A 20085-nucleotide genomic window follows, 5' to 3' on the forward strand; every position below is an offset into this window, starting at 1 on the left:
AAGATCGAGCAGAGGTAAGTTCAATTAAAAAAATTCTAGGTCTCAATTGGTACCACAAACAAGATATCATTCAAGTAACGTTAAAACCATGGTTTGGTAAGAAATTAACTAAAAGAATTATATTGCAATTCGTAGCCTCACAATATGACCCACTAGGATTCATAGTTCCTATACTGATAAGATTCAAATTGTTTCTCCAAACTTTGTGGAAAAAGAACCTTTCATGGGATCAAACTATAAGTGAGGAAGATGAAACCACGTGGAAATTACTCACGAACGAATGGCCAAAGAAACTAAAGGATCTACCAAGATTCACAACAAATTGTTCCAAGCAAGTACAATTTCATGTTTTTACTGACGCATCAACTGCTGCATACTCAGCAGCTTTATACATTCGAACTCAAGAAAGAGAAGTATTCTTAGTGTTTGCTAAATCCCGAATTGCGCCAATTAAAGGAATGTCAATACCTCGATTAGAATTACTGGCAATACTCATCGGAGTGAGAATGGTACAATTCGTATTAAAACAAAAAGAGCTTGAGGACGTGATAACAATTTTATGGTCCGATTCTCAATGTGCGCTTCATTGGGTTCACAATAGTTCCCGTTTACTACCAACGTTCATACAAAATAGGGTAGAAGAAATACGAAAGGCGAAAATCCATTTTAGATATATCCCAAGTGAACAAAACCCAGCTGATATAGCTACAAAAGGAATCTCTCCGAATAAACTAAAAGGATATGATCTTTGGTGGAAAGGACCAAAGTGGTTAACAGAAAACGAATCAAAATGGCCACAGTGGAAATACAATTACAATGAGGATTACCAGGATGAAGAAATTGTGGCCCACATCACAGAACCAATTATCATAAACAAACATTTCGGAATCTTAGATGCTAGTCGTTTTAGCAAATGGTCAAGATTAATAAGAACAACTGGTTGGGTTCTGAAATTCATAAGATTAACAATGAAAAGGGAAATTCCTTGGCTAAAGATGGCAACGAAAGAAAAGAATATATTGACAACACAGGATTACGAGTTGTCAGAAATTGTGCTATTCAAACAAGCACAGTCAGAAGGAGTTACCAAAGATGAAATAATCAAATGGAATTTGTTCTATGATAACGAACTATGGAGATACAAAAGCCGCGTAGTTAACTCTGAAATGAAAGAGAGTAACTTACACCCAATATATCTCCCGAGACACAACACCATAACTGAACTCTTTATTCAGCAACGACATGAACAACTGTATCATGCTGGAATTGCTCATACACTCTCAAATCTGAGATCGACGATATGGATCCCAAAAGGTAGAACGGAAGTCAAACGAATCTTGAATAAGTGCATGAAGTGCAGACGCTGGACAACTAAACCATTCAAATTACCAACTATGGCTGATCTTCCAGCATCTCGGACCACAAGATCAAGACCCTTTGCGCGAGTAGGACTAGACTATTTAGGTCCTGTGAATATCAGGAGTGATAATGGGCTAACAAAAAGATGGGTAGCACTATTCACATGTTTCACAACAAGAGCTGTACATCTAGAAGTAGTAGAAACTCTTTCAGCCGAAAGCTTTTTACATGTTTTCAGAAGATTTACAGCAAGACGAGGCTTTCCAGAATTAATCTTAAGCGACAACGCTGGTCAATTCCAGTTAATTTTTAAAATCATTGTGAAACAACAATTAAATGAATTCCTAGCGGAAAGGAAAATGATCTGGAAAAATATAATACCAAAGGCGCCTTGGAACGGAGGAGTATATGAGCGACTTATTGGGTTAACAAAAAGGGCAATGAAAAGAGCCATCGGCAGAAAGTTATTATGGGAACGGGAATTGATTACGCTAGTAGCGGAAGTGGAAAGTATTTTGAATACTCGACCACTAACTTACGTAAATTTTGATGATTGTATCATATTGCGTCCAATTGACTTTATACTACCGAATGCGCATCTAATCATGCCTGCTAAAAACAAGAATGAAATGGATGATTTTATCCCTCATAAATTGGATTCGAGAGAAAAACTCATTCAATACTGGTCAAATACACTAAAGGCCCTCGATGCCTTCTGGGAAATATGGAAAGAGGAATATTTAAATACTCTTAAAGAAAGAGCACAAAGGGAACACTCTTCTCCGAGAGATGTAGTAAAAAGAACTCCCCACGAGGGAGAGATTGTGTTACTAAATGAACCAGAAATTCCCCGTGGCATGTGGAAACTAGCCAGAATAAGAGAAATCAAAACAGGAAAGGATGGAGAAGTGAGAAGTGTCTCGATAGAATTACCGAAAGGAAAAATACTCAACAGACCGGTGAATATGTTATACCCACTGGAAGTCAAAGGTGAGGAAATTGACCCTCAACCAACAATGTTTAACAAATCAGTGCAAAATGTCAATGAACAAGAACCAATTGCTCTACGAACTAGAAGCGCTATAAGGCGAAGCAATCAACCAAAGCTGTCCAACGAACTAAAGCATTTAGCTCCTTCGGTCGGGAGTGTCGCGGATTTTAATATCGCGATCTAAAAATATGAGTTGCAAATTGTAGTAAAGATATCTACGTAATTTCCGCAAATAATGCTTATACTTCGGACTCTTTGTTTCCAAATTTATGCTTCTACATATTGAAACAATTTACATCGTTCTTTGTTAGCAATCCTTACAATCATGAGGATATCTACATTGTTCTTTGTTAGCTATCATAATCATGCGGTTATCTAATAAGCTCTTTATTAGCAACTGGTGCCCATGCAAGCACCTCCTCTCCTTTGTTTCGATCATTGTCTAACATCAATGTAGATTTATAACCATACTATTGTCAATTAGATCAGTTTTAAAATCATCCAATCCTCCGAATCAGTTTTCAATTGTTGCCCAAATATTTAGCTGGCATCCAACACATCTCCCTGACATCAAACTTCTCCCCCGAATAACAATTTAACCAAATCATAAAGGTTTGTTTCCAAAAACATTTTTTTGCTTCCACTACAATTTTTGGATTTTTTTAATTCTCCTTCCAATATTAGAAGATTAATTTCAGATTTGATTGAAAGAGAAAGAGAAAAAGGAAAGGAAAAGAAACAACGAAAAAAAAGGAGAACCAGTGGAAAATTGTAAAAAAAATTACAAATGAATGAATGAAACATTTATTACAATGTCATCCACTATTTCTCATTTCCCATTTCATTAATTATCATTACGTATACATTGCGGTAATTTTAGGTTATCATTATTGTGCGTTATTAATTTTAATGATGACTCATTCTTCCTCTTTTCTATCATATGTTTACTAATTTTCATCATTATTTAATTCACTCTCTTATTAATATCATTTCTTATCTCTCTCGATTACTATTATCTGTCCTATAGTGGTATATTTTTCAAATATTCTCTCTCTTTGATTTTTTCATCGTAGTTTAATGTTTTTTTCTTTTTTTTTTTTGCAAATGAATTCAGTATTATTACACTAACAAAATATTATCTCGAAAAAATGATGGAAGTTTGACAATATCACTATGACATATTCTATTGAATAATTTGAAACGGAAATGGAAGCAGACAGTGATATTTTGTTCATAAAACTTGGAATTTTCCATATTCTTCATCCGCTAATTGATAGATTCTTATTGCATTTTGACGATATATTAATATATATCTTGTATCCACATTTTTCCATCTCAAAAAAGAAAAAAAAAATTCCTACTGTTATTGATAAAATAATTTCCACGGAAATAATGGTAATTAATAAATTAATAATAATAATAAACAATAAATAAATTAATAAATAATAATAATAGCGGTAGGCATTAATAATAAAATATCATCTGTATAGGTGATATTGAACACTTAAGTAAAAAAGTTAGTCACTTTAGTATCGTACTGTAATAGTGGCAATATATGTTGCTAGAATGAATAATTCAAAGAAAGTAATAAATTTTATATTTGATTACTAAGCACACTAATAGGAACGAGATATTTTAATAAGTTATATACCGGTGAAATTTGATGAGCAAAGAGCAATGTAAGAAGTAAAATATATTGTTGCTATTACACTATTAATTATTTGATATATTCATTTATATTAAGCGACTATGTTTCCTACGAAATGTAGTGTTCGGGATGCTAATGATAAATTAAATTATATATCATTCATGAAGAAATTGAATTCATTTAAGAATAGGTAAGCAGTAGCATTATTCCTTGATTCGGGTTATACAAAGATTTTATTCCATTATTTTGAGAACCCGTATGAAAAGCATTGTTTAATATAAAAGAAATTCCAAACAGCTACATATTTTTTTTTTGAAATAAAGAAACTCTTCTTTAATAACTATTAGTGACAATTATTGATAACCTTTTGATTAATGTAAGGCGATATTGATAATAAATAAATATTTGAAAGGGCTTCAAATCATTAAATCTTGTTAAATTTTATACCCAGTACATGGCTAATTTAAAACAGTAAACTGATTAAAATTTTTTGAATTTAAAACTTCATTTTTGAATATTGAACATTGGTAGAAGCAACCTTATTTTCTTTTTTTATTCTAGTTCAAGATGAAAAAGATTTGTAATTTTTAAAGGAATTCAACCAATTAAGAAATTCAAAGGTAATGATGCAATTAATATTTTAGGAAAAAAATGACAATCATTCAAACTGAAATTTATGCAAAAAAAGAATTGCAAAATTTTTGTAAAAATAATTCACTTTCTTTCTCGTATGCTTTTTTTTGAGTTAATTTAATTTTAATAATTCATAGATCGCAGTGTTAAACAATAAGAAGCTTTAGCTATAGCAAAACGAATGATATTATATTATCAAATTTATAAATCATATTTATCATTTGAACTTTATGTTCCTATTGTTGCTAATGTTGTTGTTGCTGTTTCTGTTGTTGTTTCTGTTGCTGATATACCCATTTTACTTTCTAACATAGCAACATCTGCTTCCATTTCTGATTGTTCTGCAACTAACAAATCAATAATTTATCATTAGTTTGTTTAAATAATCTTACAATTGTTTACAAAAATGTTAAACAATAAATTTGAGAGCTAGAGAACTTGAAAAGTTCACGGATATGGGGTACGAAAAATGGACGTATAACACGCGTAATTTCAATGCTTTTTATTACGTGTTTTTAATTAATAATGTAAAATCTCACGTTTTAAAAGTTCAATTTCACGATATTGTCTGCGTATTTTTGTTTTTAAGCTTGCATTTTCATCACGTAATGATTCTAATTCAGCAAGTGCCATACGATATTGATGTTCCCATGTTTCTCCATAAACACTCTGTGTTTTATTGATATTTTCAAGATGATTGACCTATAAAAATATAATTGTATAACACAGAAGGGAGGAAAAAAAAGAAAACAAAAATTATAATTATGTTTGAATGATTTTTTTTTCAAATTAATTAATGTTTTTTGCATAAAATATCAACTCATATCATAAGTCATTCGCATTATATTTATCTATCAAAAATTTTACAACATTTGATTGATTTAAAAAAGAAAGGATTTAATAATATTTATTATTTTAAGTTTTTACTTGTGCCAAAACTCGATTAAGTTGTGATGTTTTAATAACAAGTTCTTTTTGTAACTCTTCAATTGCTTGTTCTTCTCTTTCATCTCGCTTTTTGACTTCATTTATACGTGATAATGCATCCATTTTTAATCTCATTTTTCTTCTGCAATAGAATATATTGAACACAAATGAAGATATTATAAGGCGCAATTGAATTAATTAATTATTGCAAAATTGAATTAATACAGCAAGAAGATTAATTAACGTAATAACTAAATTAATATTACAACGATTGAATTTATGAAACAATAAATGGTTGAATTAATTAAACTAATATTACAAGATGATGAATAATCAAATTAATTAATTAAAATAAACCTTTCTTCTAGAATTTCCGTTTGCCCATTTTTTATCGCTTTTTCATACTTATCACGTATATGTTCCAATTCATTTTGTGTTTTCTTCAATCGTAACTCACATTCATGATTTTTTCGTTCTTCATCCTTTAATGATTGTTCCAATTTTTTCACAGAAATATCCATTGTACGAATTTTTTGCGATAACACATCTCTTTCCTTAAATAAAACTATTTCAAGGAAAAGTTTGAAAGCAAAAATTAAGAGTTACTAATTATTATCATCATCATTAAGATGATGGATTGAAATGCTATTAGGAAGCTATAATACTAACAATGCGATCAACACTAAAAGATTTCATGTAATTATTCATAAGAAGGAACATTATTTGTTTGAAACTATTAAAAAATATAAGTGATGGATTAAAAAATATAGAATATTTATCAACTAACATTTATCAACCATTTATCAACTAAGCAATACAGAATATTTATCAACTAATTAAAAATGTTGATAAATAATTATTACAGAAAAACAATCAATACTTTAGAATGATCTGATCATTGCCTAAGAGGTAATAATATTTGTAATATGTCAATGAACGCTGAACTTACTTTTTCATTTTCTGCTAATGTTGACTTGTACACTTCAATTTCTCGTTTCAACATTTGTACATCGGTATGTGCGGAAACAATTTGTCGTTCTAGCTGTGAAATTTTTCGTTCATTAGCAAATTGACTTTGTGATGAACATCTTGACAGATTATACGGATCACCCTGGAAATATTCATTTTTGAATTTTATGAAGTAAAATATTGAAATTCATATTCCACAGTCACACAATTTAATCACTTTTATAATTGCTAAACTCAATTATCATTCATTTATCACTTACCGAATAATAACTTAGTGAAAATGTGGAAGGACTACGAAATCCAGAAGAGAATTTATTTTCTGGCTCAACCGTTCGTCTGCTTAATGTACGAATTGATCCAATGGAACCAATTGAACTGGAAGAGTATTGTCGACTACCCAAACGACTTTGTCTACCACCAGATACTAAAATAAGTACAATTTTAGAAATTATTCATTTACTAAGATAACATGTAAATATAAAAAATCATTGTAAATTTGAAAAAAAAAAAAAAAAAAAAAAACATAATAAATTATTAAAAAATATTCAATAATACTAGTTTTTTAAAATAATTCTTGATCAAATTTGTCCCTTTTATTAGCCAGTGATGATGATTTAATCATTTTATAGAATAATAGAATTAATTGTTAATTAAGAATAGTACACATACTAATTTGTTGTTTTCTAATCAAGCGATGCCATATTTCACTTTGTATTACACATTTGATATATGAAGATAAAAAAAGCAAAGTCAAACAGTAATGATTTAATTCAATAAATCTCTTGCCATAATCTGATTCAATGGAAGATTCTCGCTCTTTTTCAGAATATTCAAATTTCATCGTTTGTGTCTTATTTTCTGTTTCCAGTCTTAAAATATGCATGTAAATTGTGGTAATTTTGTGGATCAAATTGAATAATTAACAGTTATTTTATTTGTTAACTTTTTCGGAAAGATAGCAGTCTGAAATATCAATTATGCAAGAAATTAGTATACGATACTAGCATTACATTAATTGCATGCATGAATGATATTTCTAAATTATTGTAATAAATAAGGAATTTTAAAAATTTACAAAATTTACTTTTGATAAGCTTTTTTCAATTCATCTAAACGATTCTGCAATTCATCCTTTGATCGTTTGTGAATTTTTTTCATCTCAGTAATATTTGTTTTGGATTCCTCAATTGTTTGATCTAATTTCTTTTCCAATCTTCGAATTTCTCTATCTTTCTCATAACAATTTTCCTTCTAAAATGCATAATTTGGAAAAAGAAATTAGAAAAAAAATTGAAACATTCACTAATATTTTTCACTAACTTAAATTATTCGATTCAATACAATCAATTTATAAAGTCAAATTTATAATAAACTTTGCTTGCCAATATATTTCTAATTAGAGTATGTAACAATTAACTTTTAAAGTCAAGTATTCAAAATTTAACCTAGATGTAGAAACACTTTTTTCACACAAATTTGTTCATTCATTTTAGTTTAATTAAATTAATCAATATCCAATTAATATTTAATTTAATTCTATTTAACGTTTCATTCATATATATAACTCCAATTAATGCTTAATTAATATGATTAATATCTGATCAATATTTAATTAATATCTAATTTTGCACGACGAGTATTATAAGTACCAGTGTTTCCACTTTTGTCATTGCTTTTTGCTCATTTTGCTTCAGTTTTTCCATTTCAAACTCTTGTTCAGCTCGTTCATTTTCTAATTTCTTTCGTATTTTTTTCTCCATTATCATTATATCATCAAAGTTGTTGTTTTTTTCCTGGAAAGTAAATTAATGTTGCAAAATAAGATATCATTATCATTTAGTGCTGCTTTCATCAAATTGACAAAATAATTCCATGATAATTCATTTTAATCGCTCATATATCATTTGATATTTATCACCATTATATTTCAATTATCATTGTAAAGATTCATTCCAGCTAAAGGTATTTCTTATCATGCTATCAACTCATTTCATTTAATAATAATTACTGATTTAACTTTCGATAATTCAATTCATCTGATCAACGAACTCATTAATTTATCATAATGCATTAAAAATTTCTATCATTTTGAGTTCTATTCAGTTACTATTTTACGTTGTGGAATAAAATATTTGAATTTTTCTGATCTTATAATTTATCTATCAACAATCCATGATTCATTGATTTGTCAGCAATAATTAAGGATTCATGATAAATTGATTGACCAGTATTATTTATTAACAAAAAAAAATTTCCACTAAAAAATATTTTTCTATCAATAAAACAAAGACGAAAATGCGAACATTTAACTCCGTAACACAACGTTGCAAATTTGTAATTACGTCCGTTTGCTGATTATTATGTTCGGTTAATTTTTTCACTTGTTCCTTTAGCCTAAAATTATCATTTCAGGATGCAAAAATGCTTTTATTATTGATAATTTTAATTTAAATTTTCAAGTCTTTCTAATTTCAATTTTCTGGATGCTTCTCTAATATTCACTTATTAACATGTTTTCTGAATTACCAAAAGATAAAAAGCATATTTCAACTTTAGAAGCAGCATTGTACTTTCATTTTTATTCGAAGTAAAATTCAACTAAACAGAACAAAAAAAAGGATGCCTTTTTTTCTTTTCTTGTAAACCAGACAATTGTTTAAAAAATTTGAAGAAATTATACCTATCAGACAGAGAGAGAGAAAAAGAAAATTTCAAATTGATGAATTTAAAAAGGACACTAGTTTAAAATACTTCTTATTTTTGTAAACAAATTTTAAACTACACTTTAACATATAGATGATACGGCTAATTTTGTTTAGCAATTGTAACAACTAAACCTTTGTTATAAAATTAATTAGTAATCGGATATTTGATTAACAAAATATCATTCCATTTATTTAAATTTTATCATAATATAATTTATGTTATAGACTTATTCTTTATAATTATAAAAATTTGTCTAAAATTTTTTTCAAGCATACTCTTGTATTTTATTTGATTGCTTATTTCGTTCCTTATCCATTAATTCCGTTTTTAATTCAATTTCTTTTATTGTCCTCTCACGTATTTCCAAATCATTTGCAATTTGTTGCCGAAATTCATATTCTCGTTCATAATTACGTTTGCTCTATAAATTATTAATCATTAGTGTCACTTATCATATTTATCAATTTTTATTATTTTAAAATATATCATTGTCTTCTTTCTTTTCTTTTTTAAAGAAAAAAAGAGAAATTTTGAATAATTTAAGAAATTATTCACAATGTTACGTTCGAATTTTATGAATACATTGTAAAAATCTTTCAATTAATCTTTTCAATCTTTTAATTCATTCTAAATCAATTAATCATCAAATTTTACAAATTTTCAACTACACAAAAAAATATAATTTGATTTTTTTAATTTTAAACAAAAATTTACTGCAATAATTGGAATAATACAAGTTCATTGCTAATTATTATTCGATAACAAATGATATAATTTGTGTTGCTTAAAATTAAGGTTCATATTTCAATCAGACACAAAAAAAAATGTTTCGCTTTTTTTTTATTCAAATGTCAAAAAAAAAAAAATTAAGTAAAATTTCAACAAAAGAAAATGAAATTTGTACAAATCAAAACTAACTTTGTAATTTAAACTAAACTCATTTTCTTTTTAAGTGAACTTTTATTTTTCAAATGAACTTGCGAAATAAAATACAAACCCCACAAAAAATACAAAGTTTGGTTAAGCAAAATGAAAACTAAATCATTTGCTCTCAATTACCAGTAAATCTTCTTCTTACCTTGCAGAGTTCATTTTCAAGATTTTTTTTTTCACTTTCAATAAATTCGATCTTCTTTTCATTTTCTTGCAAACAATTCTGTATTTTCTGTAAATAAAATAAAAACAAATAAAATAACTAAAGTTGCAGATTACCTTTTTTTTTCAAGTTTTTGTTACCCAAAGAAAAGAAGAATTTATTGCAGTCTTGTGTTTCTTTTCTTTGATAAAAATTGATTCTTAAAATGTTTACAAGTTTTAATTCACATATTTACTAAACTAATTAATGATGAGATCAAAAAAAAAGAGAAAAAAACTTTTTTTTTCTAGGTAAAAAATAATTTATTCTTCTTTCATAATAATTTTCAATATCTTTTAATGTTTATACAAAATTCATTTTTGTTCTCATTCATTAATATTTAAAAGAAAAATAATGATATGAATCAGAAAATAATAATGCATAGATAATTTTTCAGAATTGATTATTTTTTAATTTGTTATATTCAAGAAACCCACCAAGATCACTCATTATTATCAAAATTCTGTTTATAATTACTAATAAGCTTTACATATAATTAAAAAAAAATTAATTTAAAATTCTTTTTTACCATAACTTTAGCATGTTGTTCATCAAATTTTTTCTCCATCATTTCCATAAGTTCTTCATGTTGCGTCAATTCTTCCTTTATTTCAGCATTTTGCAAAATATACGATTCTTTTTCATCTTCAAGCTGAAAGGAAGAAAAAAAAAGAGAAAAAGAAGAGAAGACAAAATAATTTAGTTAATTAAAATTTCAATTAATTTTTTGGTTTATTACATTGCAAGAATTTAAAGGTAAATCTAATTTGAAAGAAAAAAATAAGAGTGAAAACAAAACCAAAATAAAGAAGAGAAACAAAATAAATATTTGAAGCAAAAACATACATTTTTAATTTTACAATTAGCTTTATCCAATAATTTTCGAACTTCATCATAATTACCATGTAAATTGTTTAATTCCTGAAAAAACTGAAATGAAATTAATCATTATTAAATTAATATAACTATAATAAAACACACTGGTATTATCATTGCCATTGCCGTTCAGGATAATAATGTGTTATCTTATTATTTCGATTAAATCCAATTTAAAATTAACAAATCTAATTTAATTTTTTTAGATTGATCAAATGAAATTAATATTAAATTGTTACAATTAAAATATGATAACAATAATATACCTCTGTTAACTCATCGTTTATTTTCAACAATTCTTCCAATCTTACTTTATCCTTATTCAATGGTATAAGTTCTTTTACAATCAATAACAGTCGATACCAATTCCACGTGGAAATTTGAGTGAAACATCGAATGTTACTTTGAATGGTTAAAATTGTTTCTCTGAAAATTAACCATCACTTTTTTTTATGAAAAAAAAAATATTATTAATAAATGTTATAATAAAATGAATTAAATAATTCTTTGATCAATTTTTTGAAAAAAAAAATAACATTTTTTTTTTTTTTTGTAAAATATATTAAATACCTATTTTTAAGTAATTCTTCATAGCGCTGTTGTTCCAAATACCATCGTATTGATGCTTGTATTCCACACATTAACTCACTTAAATGTTTTTTACGACGATTTTCTAACTGAAAAATATAATATCTATTTCATGTCAAATTTTTAACCTAATTTAAGAAATTTAGAAATAAAACTTCAAATTTAATATTTACAAATACAGCAAACGAGCAAATAAACAAATAAAACAAACAAACAAACAAGTAAACGACGAATAAACGAGTAAACAAATAAACAAACATACTTCTGAAATTACACCAATTTTACAATAAACTTTTGTTTTTCCAATTTGTATGCATGTTGAATCAAGATTGATCGCATCACAGAAACGTTTAACAGCAATTTGTCCATATCCAAGACTAACATTTGTTGCCAAAATACGATACCTTATAATAAATTCATCAAATGTCATTCGATTAGGATAGCCTTGACGACATATTCTAAGACCTTCCAATACACCATTACATCTGAAATAATGTTTATTTGACATTATACATAAAAATTCATTATTAACTTTCAAATAATAATTTCTTTTATGATTAAAATTATTTGATATAAATTATTCACTATCATCAATAAAACTGAATATTTCGTTACAAAGTATCCCATCAATAATTCTACATGTACTATAATAAATATTGTATTATCAATATATATTTTAATTTTGTACTATTAATATATACCTTAATTGATGAAGCACAAGATGTGAATCAATAACACCTGGTAATCGTGTTTTATTTGGTGCAATACAACGAATAAAATGTGCCACTGTTGAGTTAAGTGTTTGAAGTAAGTTTAACAATTGCTCCTAAAAAAATTCATTTATTTATAAAAGATAAATTGATCATTTCTTAAATAATCAAATTAAAAAAAATAAATTTAATTGTAATAATAAATTATCTTACTTTATACAAATATGAAACGGTATTTGATGACATCGATTGCCGTTTAGATCGTGATTTTTCTTTTTCTTCTTCCACTACAATTTTAAAAGTTTACTGCTTTTTAAATCATATTTTTAATATTCAAAAAAATAAAAAAAGAAAGAAAGAAATGATTATTTTGCAAATAAATTAAGTGTAAAAATGCATTGAAATCTATAAATAATCAATAATTCACAAAAAATCATTAGCAATTTATAAAGGAGTAAAAGCATTTGTTTAAAAATTATCTAATATATCATAGATACAATCATTCGTCTTATAAATTTAAAAAAAATTGAAATAAATTAATAAATAAACAAATAGAAACATTAGGCAAATGAGCTAACAATATTTTAAAAATAATCTACGAATAATTGTATAAAAAAAGGAAAGGAAAAGCTAAAATTAGTTTGTAAATTTAATTATCATCTTTTTATCATTTCAATTAACCAATAAAATTTTTGTAGATATATTTGATAAAATGGGTGTTTTTTTATTCTTTTACTTTATTTTCTTAAAAAATAATTTATAATTATTATAACTAACATAAAGGGAAAAGAATTTGTAGAAGAGGTTTGGTACTTGATGCAAGTACTTCTAATCCATTTCGTTCTAACACATCTTTATTCTTCTCAACCCAACCATTGATATTATATGCTACATTACCCGCGTAATGAGCTATTGAAAAATGTGATGCTGTAGTATGTCTAAAATATTAATAATATTTTAATATTTTGCAAAAAAAAAAAAAGACTAAAATTTAAAATCGAAAAATTAAAAAAGAAATGAAATGTTGAAAATTTTCCATTCCAAAAACATGATTTTTTATTTTTTTCTTTCAAAAGTAAAAAATGAACTTCTAAAAATTTGATTCTTTTTATTCGAGAAATAAAAATTTAACAAACAAAAAAAAATTATGTTTAATTCTAAACATTAACCTTGCTGATTGTCTTGAACGAGTGAAGATAGTATTGTTAGCATTTGCCGAAAGAAGTTTTTCAAGCAACGATTGATCATTACCATTTGGTACAAGACATTCTTCTTGTAAGAGTGAGAGCAATCCTAATGGCTAAAATAAAATTTAAAAAAAAGATGAATCAAATTTTATTTATATAAATTTGTTAAATATATGAAAAATTTGACCAATTTGATAAATGAAGATTTATACATTTTATAAATTGTGCAAATTAAAATAATTAAATCAATTTGGTGGAAATATTTGAGTGCAAAAGGGAGAAAAATAAAATAAAAAGGGTTACAATTAATCATGTAAATTAGAATAATTATTGTAATTTAAACAAATATTTGAATACAAAAAAAAAAAAAAAAAAAAATTATAAACAGTAGTTTATGTAAGTTGGAATAACTGTTTTAATTCAATGAAATACTTGAATAAACCTGATCAGATCATACAATAAGTAAACCACAATTGGACCAATCCGGATACATACACATAACAATCTATTTCATTATAAAACTACAGAATCGCTACCTTGTCTCCAACTAAGGGAATCAAACTACTTCATCACAACCACTTATCCATACAGAAAAAAGAAAAAGCAAGTAATTATAAATTGTAATTAATTATATAAATTGAAATAACTACCAATTTATCAAAACATTTAAACAATACAAAAAAATAATTATAAATTGTAATTAATTATACAAACTAAAATAACTATTAATTTATTAAAATATTTAAATACGATATAAAGGGAAAAGAAAAACAAATAACCTTTTCAATAAATTCAATGGTATTTTGCATATCAGTGCCATAATCAACATATTGCCATTCAATTCCTTCATTTAAATATTCTTGTTGTTCACGTACAAACATGAAATCATTGAAGAACTGTTGCAATTTTTCATTCGTATAATTAATACAAAATTGTTCAAAGCTATTCATCTACAAAAAAAAAGAAGCGGAAAAAGGAAAAAAGAAATAATAATTAACAAATACTTTTAAAATTTATTACTTACAATAATTCAATAAATGAAAATTAAATGAAGTTAAAACTTATAAATTACATGTATTATCATACAAAAAATGCTATAAACTATCATATTAGCAAACAATAATCCAAGTAATAAAAACATGTGCTTTGATGAAGTTTTAGCAAATTTAATAGCGAATTCATTTACTAAATTAACTTTTTAAATTTGAAAAAAGAAATTCGTTTTTTAAATAAAATATATGTGATTTAATATGAAAAAAGGCAATTTTTTGGGTAATTCTGTATTGTTAATTCATTAAAAATAGTACAAATTGATATAAACTACAAATTCTCGCTTTTTTCATATTTTCAGAATGAAACTTCAGTAATTTCAAAATTTTTTAAATAAAAGAAAATACAAAACTTAAAAATAATTTGATATGATTCTTGAGAAATTAAAAAAATTTTACCAATTATCAGGATGAAAATGATAACACTTACTTTAGTAATTTCAAAGCCAGCAATATCAAGTACGCCAATATAATAAGTTAGCAATGATTTACTAGCTAAACAATTTCAATACGACAACAATTTAGTAATATTTATTAAAAAGGAAAAATTTATAAAACTTCATTACTTTTTTTTCTTTGTTTTGAATTTCTCTAATTCCTCGATATTTCCGGATGTGATTTCGACATTTTCGAATTTTCTCATCAAAAAATTTTCTCCATTCATCTAGAAAAATTACTTACGATGAAATGTTTCATTTAGTGCCGCATTGCATCGTGACAGAATCCAGTTGAAGAGTCGTTCGTAAATACTTTTACATAAACCTAGCAGTGAACTTAATGTCTGAAAAATTGAATTTTTATTTATTTATTTATTTTTTTTTTTGAATTTTAATTCTTAAGTTTGGAAAAAAAAGAACGAACAATTTAATATTAATTAGAGCTAAAAATTATTAAAAAAATGAAAAATTTGTTTATGTTATGGAATTGAATTCATTTAGAAATCACAATTTGGGCAATTTTTGTTTATTTAATAAATTTACCAAATAATTAAAAACTGATTTAAAATTGGCAAGAACTAATTGCAAATTACATAACCTTTGTAAGATTTTGACTTTTTCTAATTACCACATCATTCACTTTTATTGATGGTTGAGTTAAAGCATCAATAAGAGTGTTAGTTTTGACACCAAGAATGCGACATGCTGCTTCAACTTCTGCAAATAATTTCATATTGTTTGAATACATAAATTAATTGAAATAAAGAAGAATTGGGATAATTTTTAAATAAATAATATTACAAACAATTGTGATAATAATAAAAATTAATAATAATGGTAATAATAGTGACAATGAAGATAATAGTAATTATTATTAGTAGTAACAGTAGTAATAATAATAATGACAATAACAATAATAATAATAACAATAATAGTGATAACATAGCGATAATAATAATAGTGGTAATAATAATAATAAATAGATAAAATGCAACAAAGCTTGTAATAATATTAAAAAAACGATACATATAAAGTATCAGCTAACCTTTAACACCATCAACATAAGTAATATCAAAACCGCTTCTTTCAGTAAATTTGATTTCACCAAGAAGGATGCATGCAGCTACTACTTCGAAAATCTCCTCTACTTCATGTTTGCTAAATTTGATAGTATCCATTGCACGCTGTAGTTAAGAAATTTTAATTCTCTCTAAAATTTTAAAGTTACATATAAACTATGAAAATCAATAATTGTATACAAAGCTATGACTAATTATTTTTAAAATATTTCAAAAAATATTTAATCAAAAATAAATAAATATTAGGAAGCAAGGAAAAAAAAAATACACAAAATTATAAAAATGCAAGTAAACAAGAGTAACAATGTAATAATTAATTACATTCCATTATTACTTACCAATGTGTCTATAGCACTTTGGGCATCATCAATTTCCGGATCCGTAATTTTGCCACCTTGATTTAAGAACTTATATGCACTAGCTTTTTGTCCAAGGCCAAACGAGTAACGTAAATCCTTATCAAAGCCATCTGATAACAACTGATAAAAAATATGGAAATTCCGATCATCATTATTTTGTTTTACAACGCGTGATTTTTCGAGCAAATCTATATGAAAGAAAAAAGTTAAATTTTTCCAATTTTCAAGAAGAAATAAAAGCAAAAAAAGACAATAAAAAATAATGAAATATATGTATGCCATACACGTTTGAATTTGAGCACCTTTCATCGTCATATCATCACCATAATCTATCCGAATAAATTTTCCCTTTAATTAATAATAATAATTAACAAATTTATGAATAATTCATTGTTGTATGGTAACACTTCATAAATCGTATTTTTATAATTTCAAATTAAATATTGCAAAAAAAAAGAAAAAAACGCATTCTAAATCTTAATTTTTCTTCAAAACACAAAATTTTAAATAATTTTAACTTAATAAAACAAATATGCGTTTGTTTGACTCTAATTTTTTAATTGTAAAAATAACAACAAAATATTTAATACCAGTCGAGAGCTGTTACTGTTATGAATTGTTGATGCATTAGCAAATGCTTCAATGACAATTCCGGCAGCTGTAAGTCGTTTATCGATACCGTCGGATATTCCAAATTCACCGCGATATTCGGATAATACACCAAGGTATTCAATAATTCGTTTTGTATTAACAGTCTTACCTGCTCCACTTTCACCTCTAAAACTTGGTTATAATGATTTTAAATTATATTCTCATAATTAAATTTTTCTTTCATTTTATACGATTTTCATTAAACATCATTGTCGTCTGTATATTTTTTCGTTTTCTTTAAATTTTAACTTTATTTTGCTAGTTTTTTTGTTTTTTTTTTTTTTAAATATTAGCAATAATCGAACTTCAAATCTTCCTAATTTTATTACAATTGAACATTAAATTTCAATGGCAAGAAATTATTTATAAAGTTTAATTTTTTGCAAACATCCATTTTTTCTTATAAATATTTTTTTCTTTCAATTTTAAATCTAGTGACAGTAAAATTTGATTGCTTTTATATAATCAATTATATTAATTTGTTCAAAGTTTAACTGTCCTTAATATTTTTTGAAAAAGAAAAAAAAACCAAAAATTCCAAAATCTTGTATTTGCAGCTAAAGCTAATACTTTAGGATGATAAAATGTAATTAAAGTGGTAAATATCTGTTATCACTTCCATCACACTTTAATTTTCATCTTTTTTTTTTTAAAAAAAATATCATTAATTTTTTCTAAGTCATTTATCACTTTATAAGAAAGCATTTTATGCCAGGCTTTTCTTTCTCCCTTTTTCTTTTAATTTCTTTCCTCAAAACAAATATTTTTCATTTTATTTCAGGAAAAAAAGGAAGTCTATTAATAAATTCAAATCGTCAGGTTACAAGGAAATTTTCATTTTTTAAATTTGTTTCTTCAAACAAAAAATTTTTTGCACTTTATTTTAGAAAAAGGAAATTAACAAATTAAATTGTTTAAAATAAGAATTTAAATTTTATAAAAATGCTAAGATTTGGATAAAAAAGTGCTAAAATTAAATTAAAAAAATGATAATATTGAATAATAAAATGATGTAAATTAAATGTAATGACGGTTAAATGAATTACAATGTAAATGATATAATTATAAAATAAAAAAACTTACGTTATTAAGATTGATTGATTATTACCACTTAAAAGGCCATCATAAGTAGATTGAGCAATAGCATATATATGTGGTGGTAAATTTAAATTTTTATCAGTGCTATGCATATATGCTTTCATTATTTCCTTCGTATAAATCGGTATATTCTTCCATGGATTAACAACAAGGCAAAAGAGACCCGAATAAGTCTATCGAAAAAAAAAGAAACAAAAAAAAAGAAACAAATTCAATTTTTTATCAATAAAAATTAGATATAATTAAGTTGAAGAAAAAACAAAGAAGAAAATTACATACACAATAAATAAAATTAGATAATATAAATTGATAAAAAAAAATATATTACCAAAATAAAAAAACTTGTTTTTTTATATATTAACAAAAAAAATAATTTTTTTCCTTCAAAAATTTTGTAAAGGTTTTTTGATGATGTAATTGCTATAATTAATTATGATAAAAAATAAAATATAGAAAAGAAAAAGAAACATGAATAAGTTGTGCTTTATATCGTGAACGAATGACTTCAAGAACGCATGCTTCATTTAATTCACTTAGATTACACATATCTTCAACAAAATATGACACACTTGATAAATTCACCTCTGATTTTGGTATAACACGCTAAAAATTTATTTTGCTTGAATCAATTAATAATTTTAAAACAAGCTTTTTTTATTTCAAATTCTAAATTCTTACTTTTTTTCATTAATTTATTTAAGAAAATTTTTAAAATACTAAGAAAATTTAAAATTAATTCATGTACCTAATTAAGAAAAATAAAAGAATGCTAATTAATTAACCTTTTCAAAATGACCATTTTCATCATGAAGACCAACAATAACATTATCGTCATATTCCTCGAGAATTGTTGCACAACGAAATTCAACATCTGGATCTTTTATCCAAATTGTTGTCTCATAATCGTTCGAGGAATGACAATATTCCGTTGACACTTCAAGAAATCTATAACATTAAATAAAATTATTAATTCCTAAATGATCAAAAAAAATTCTAGCAAAAGATGAAAGAGAGAGACAAAAATAGATAATGGAATTTTTATTTTGCCTTTTTTAAAAAATTTTTTTCTTTCTTTTTTTTTTTGAAAGAAATTTTAACTACAAAAAAAAAGAAAAAATGATGAAAAGAAATTTACTAATGTGCTATGATTTAAAACAGTTGTTCATTTTTCAAAACCAATATACTAAGTAATATCTTATCCTATGCTGATTGATAAATTTTAAAGTTTTGTTAGGAAAATGACAGAAAAGAAAGGTGAATTAACATTTTTCGTTTCTTAACAATGTAGCATTTGATTAAATGTATAAGACAGGATCTTAAAAAAAATGAATAAAAGGAAAAAATTACGGAATGAAACTAGCCTGAATGCTGTTGATTGCATTCTGAATATGATAATATGATATAAGATGTGATAAGACTAGATGATGTGATATTGTATTATTGTACAATGAAGTGTTTTGTTATGTATTGAAAGTTGGTTCAATAGGTAGAACTCTAAATAAATAATGTGTTAGTTTAAAATTAAATTTTGTCAAAGTTAGGTTAATATCTTTTAGCTTTTCCAAAGTTTAAAAGAATTTATATTTTCCAGCATATTCATTTAGTTTCAATAATCTTCAAATTACCAACATTTAAATTACATTTTTGAAATACTTTATCCCTACATTTGTTATATTTTTGCAA

At 25.2% G+C, this 20085-nt stretch overlaps 1 protein-coding gene across 1 annotated transcript; it reads right to left on the bottom strand.

The window, feature by feature from the left end:
• Positions 1–4859: 4859 nt before the first annotated feature.
• On the bottom strand, positions 4860–19783 carry Bma-nmy-3 (Uncharacterized protein; the record flags this gene model as incomplete). Its single annotated transcript, XM_043074357.1, has 33 exons — positions 4860–4972; positions 5171–5333; positions 5559–5700; positions 5916–6112; positions 6508–6669; positions 6788–6951; positions 7314–7396; positions 7612–7778; positions 8177–8320; positions 8831–8921; positions 9509–9654; positions 10312–10398; positions 10898–11020; positions 11215–11289; positions 11511–11670; positions 11815–11921; positions 12095–12317; positions 12534–12658; positions 12756–12829; positions 13320–13480; positions 13712–13842; positions 14509–14679; positions 15209–15273; positions 15460–15559; positions 15814–15932; positions 16261–16399; positions 16633–16841; positions 16938–17001; positions 17244–17430; positions 18388–18575; positions 18871–19005; positions 19185–19347; positions 19764–19783. The coding sequence occupies 33 exons, from the start codon at positions 19781–19783 to the stop codon at positions 4860–4862; spliced, it is 4398 nt and encodes a 1465-aa protein (XP_042930291.1).
• Between the last annotated feature and the right edge of the window lie 302 nt (positions 19784–20085).

Source organism: Brugia malayi (assembly GCF_000002995.4).
Source record: "Brugia malayi strain FR3 genome assembly, contig: Bm_v4_ChrX_scaffold_001, whole genome shotgun sequence".
NCBI classification, from domain to species: domain Eukaryota; kingdom Metazoa; phylum Nematoda; class Chromadorea; order Rhabditida; family Onchocercidae; genus Brugia; species Brugia malayi.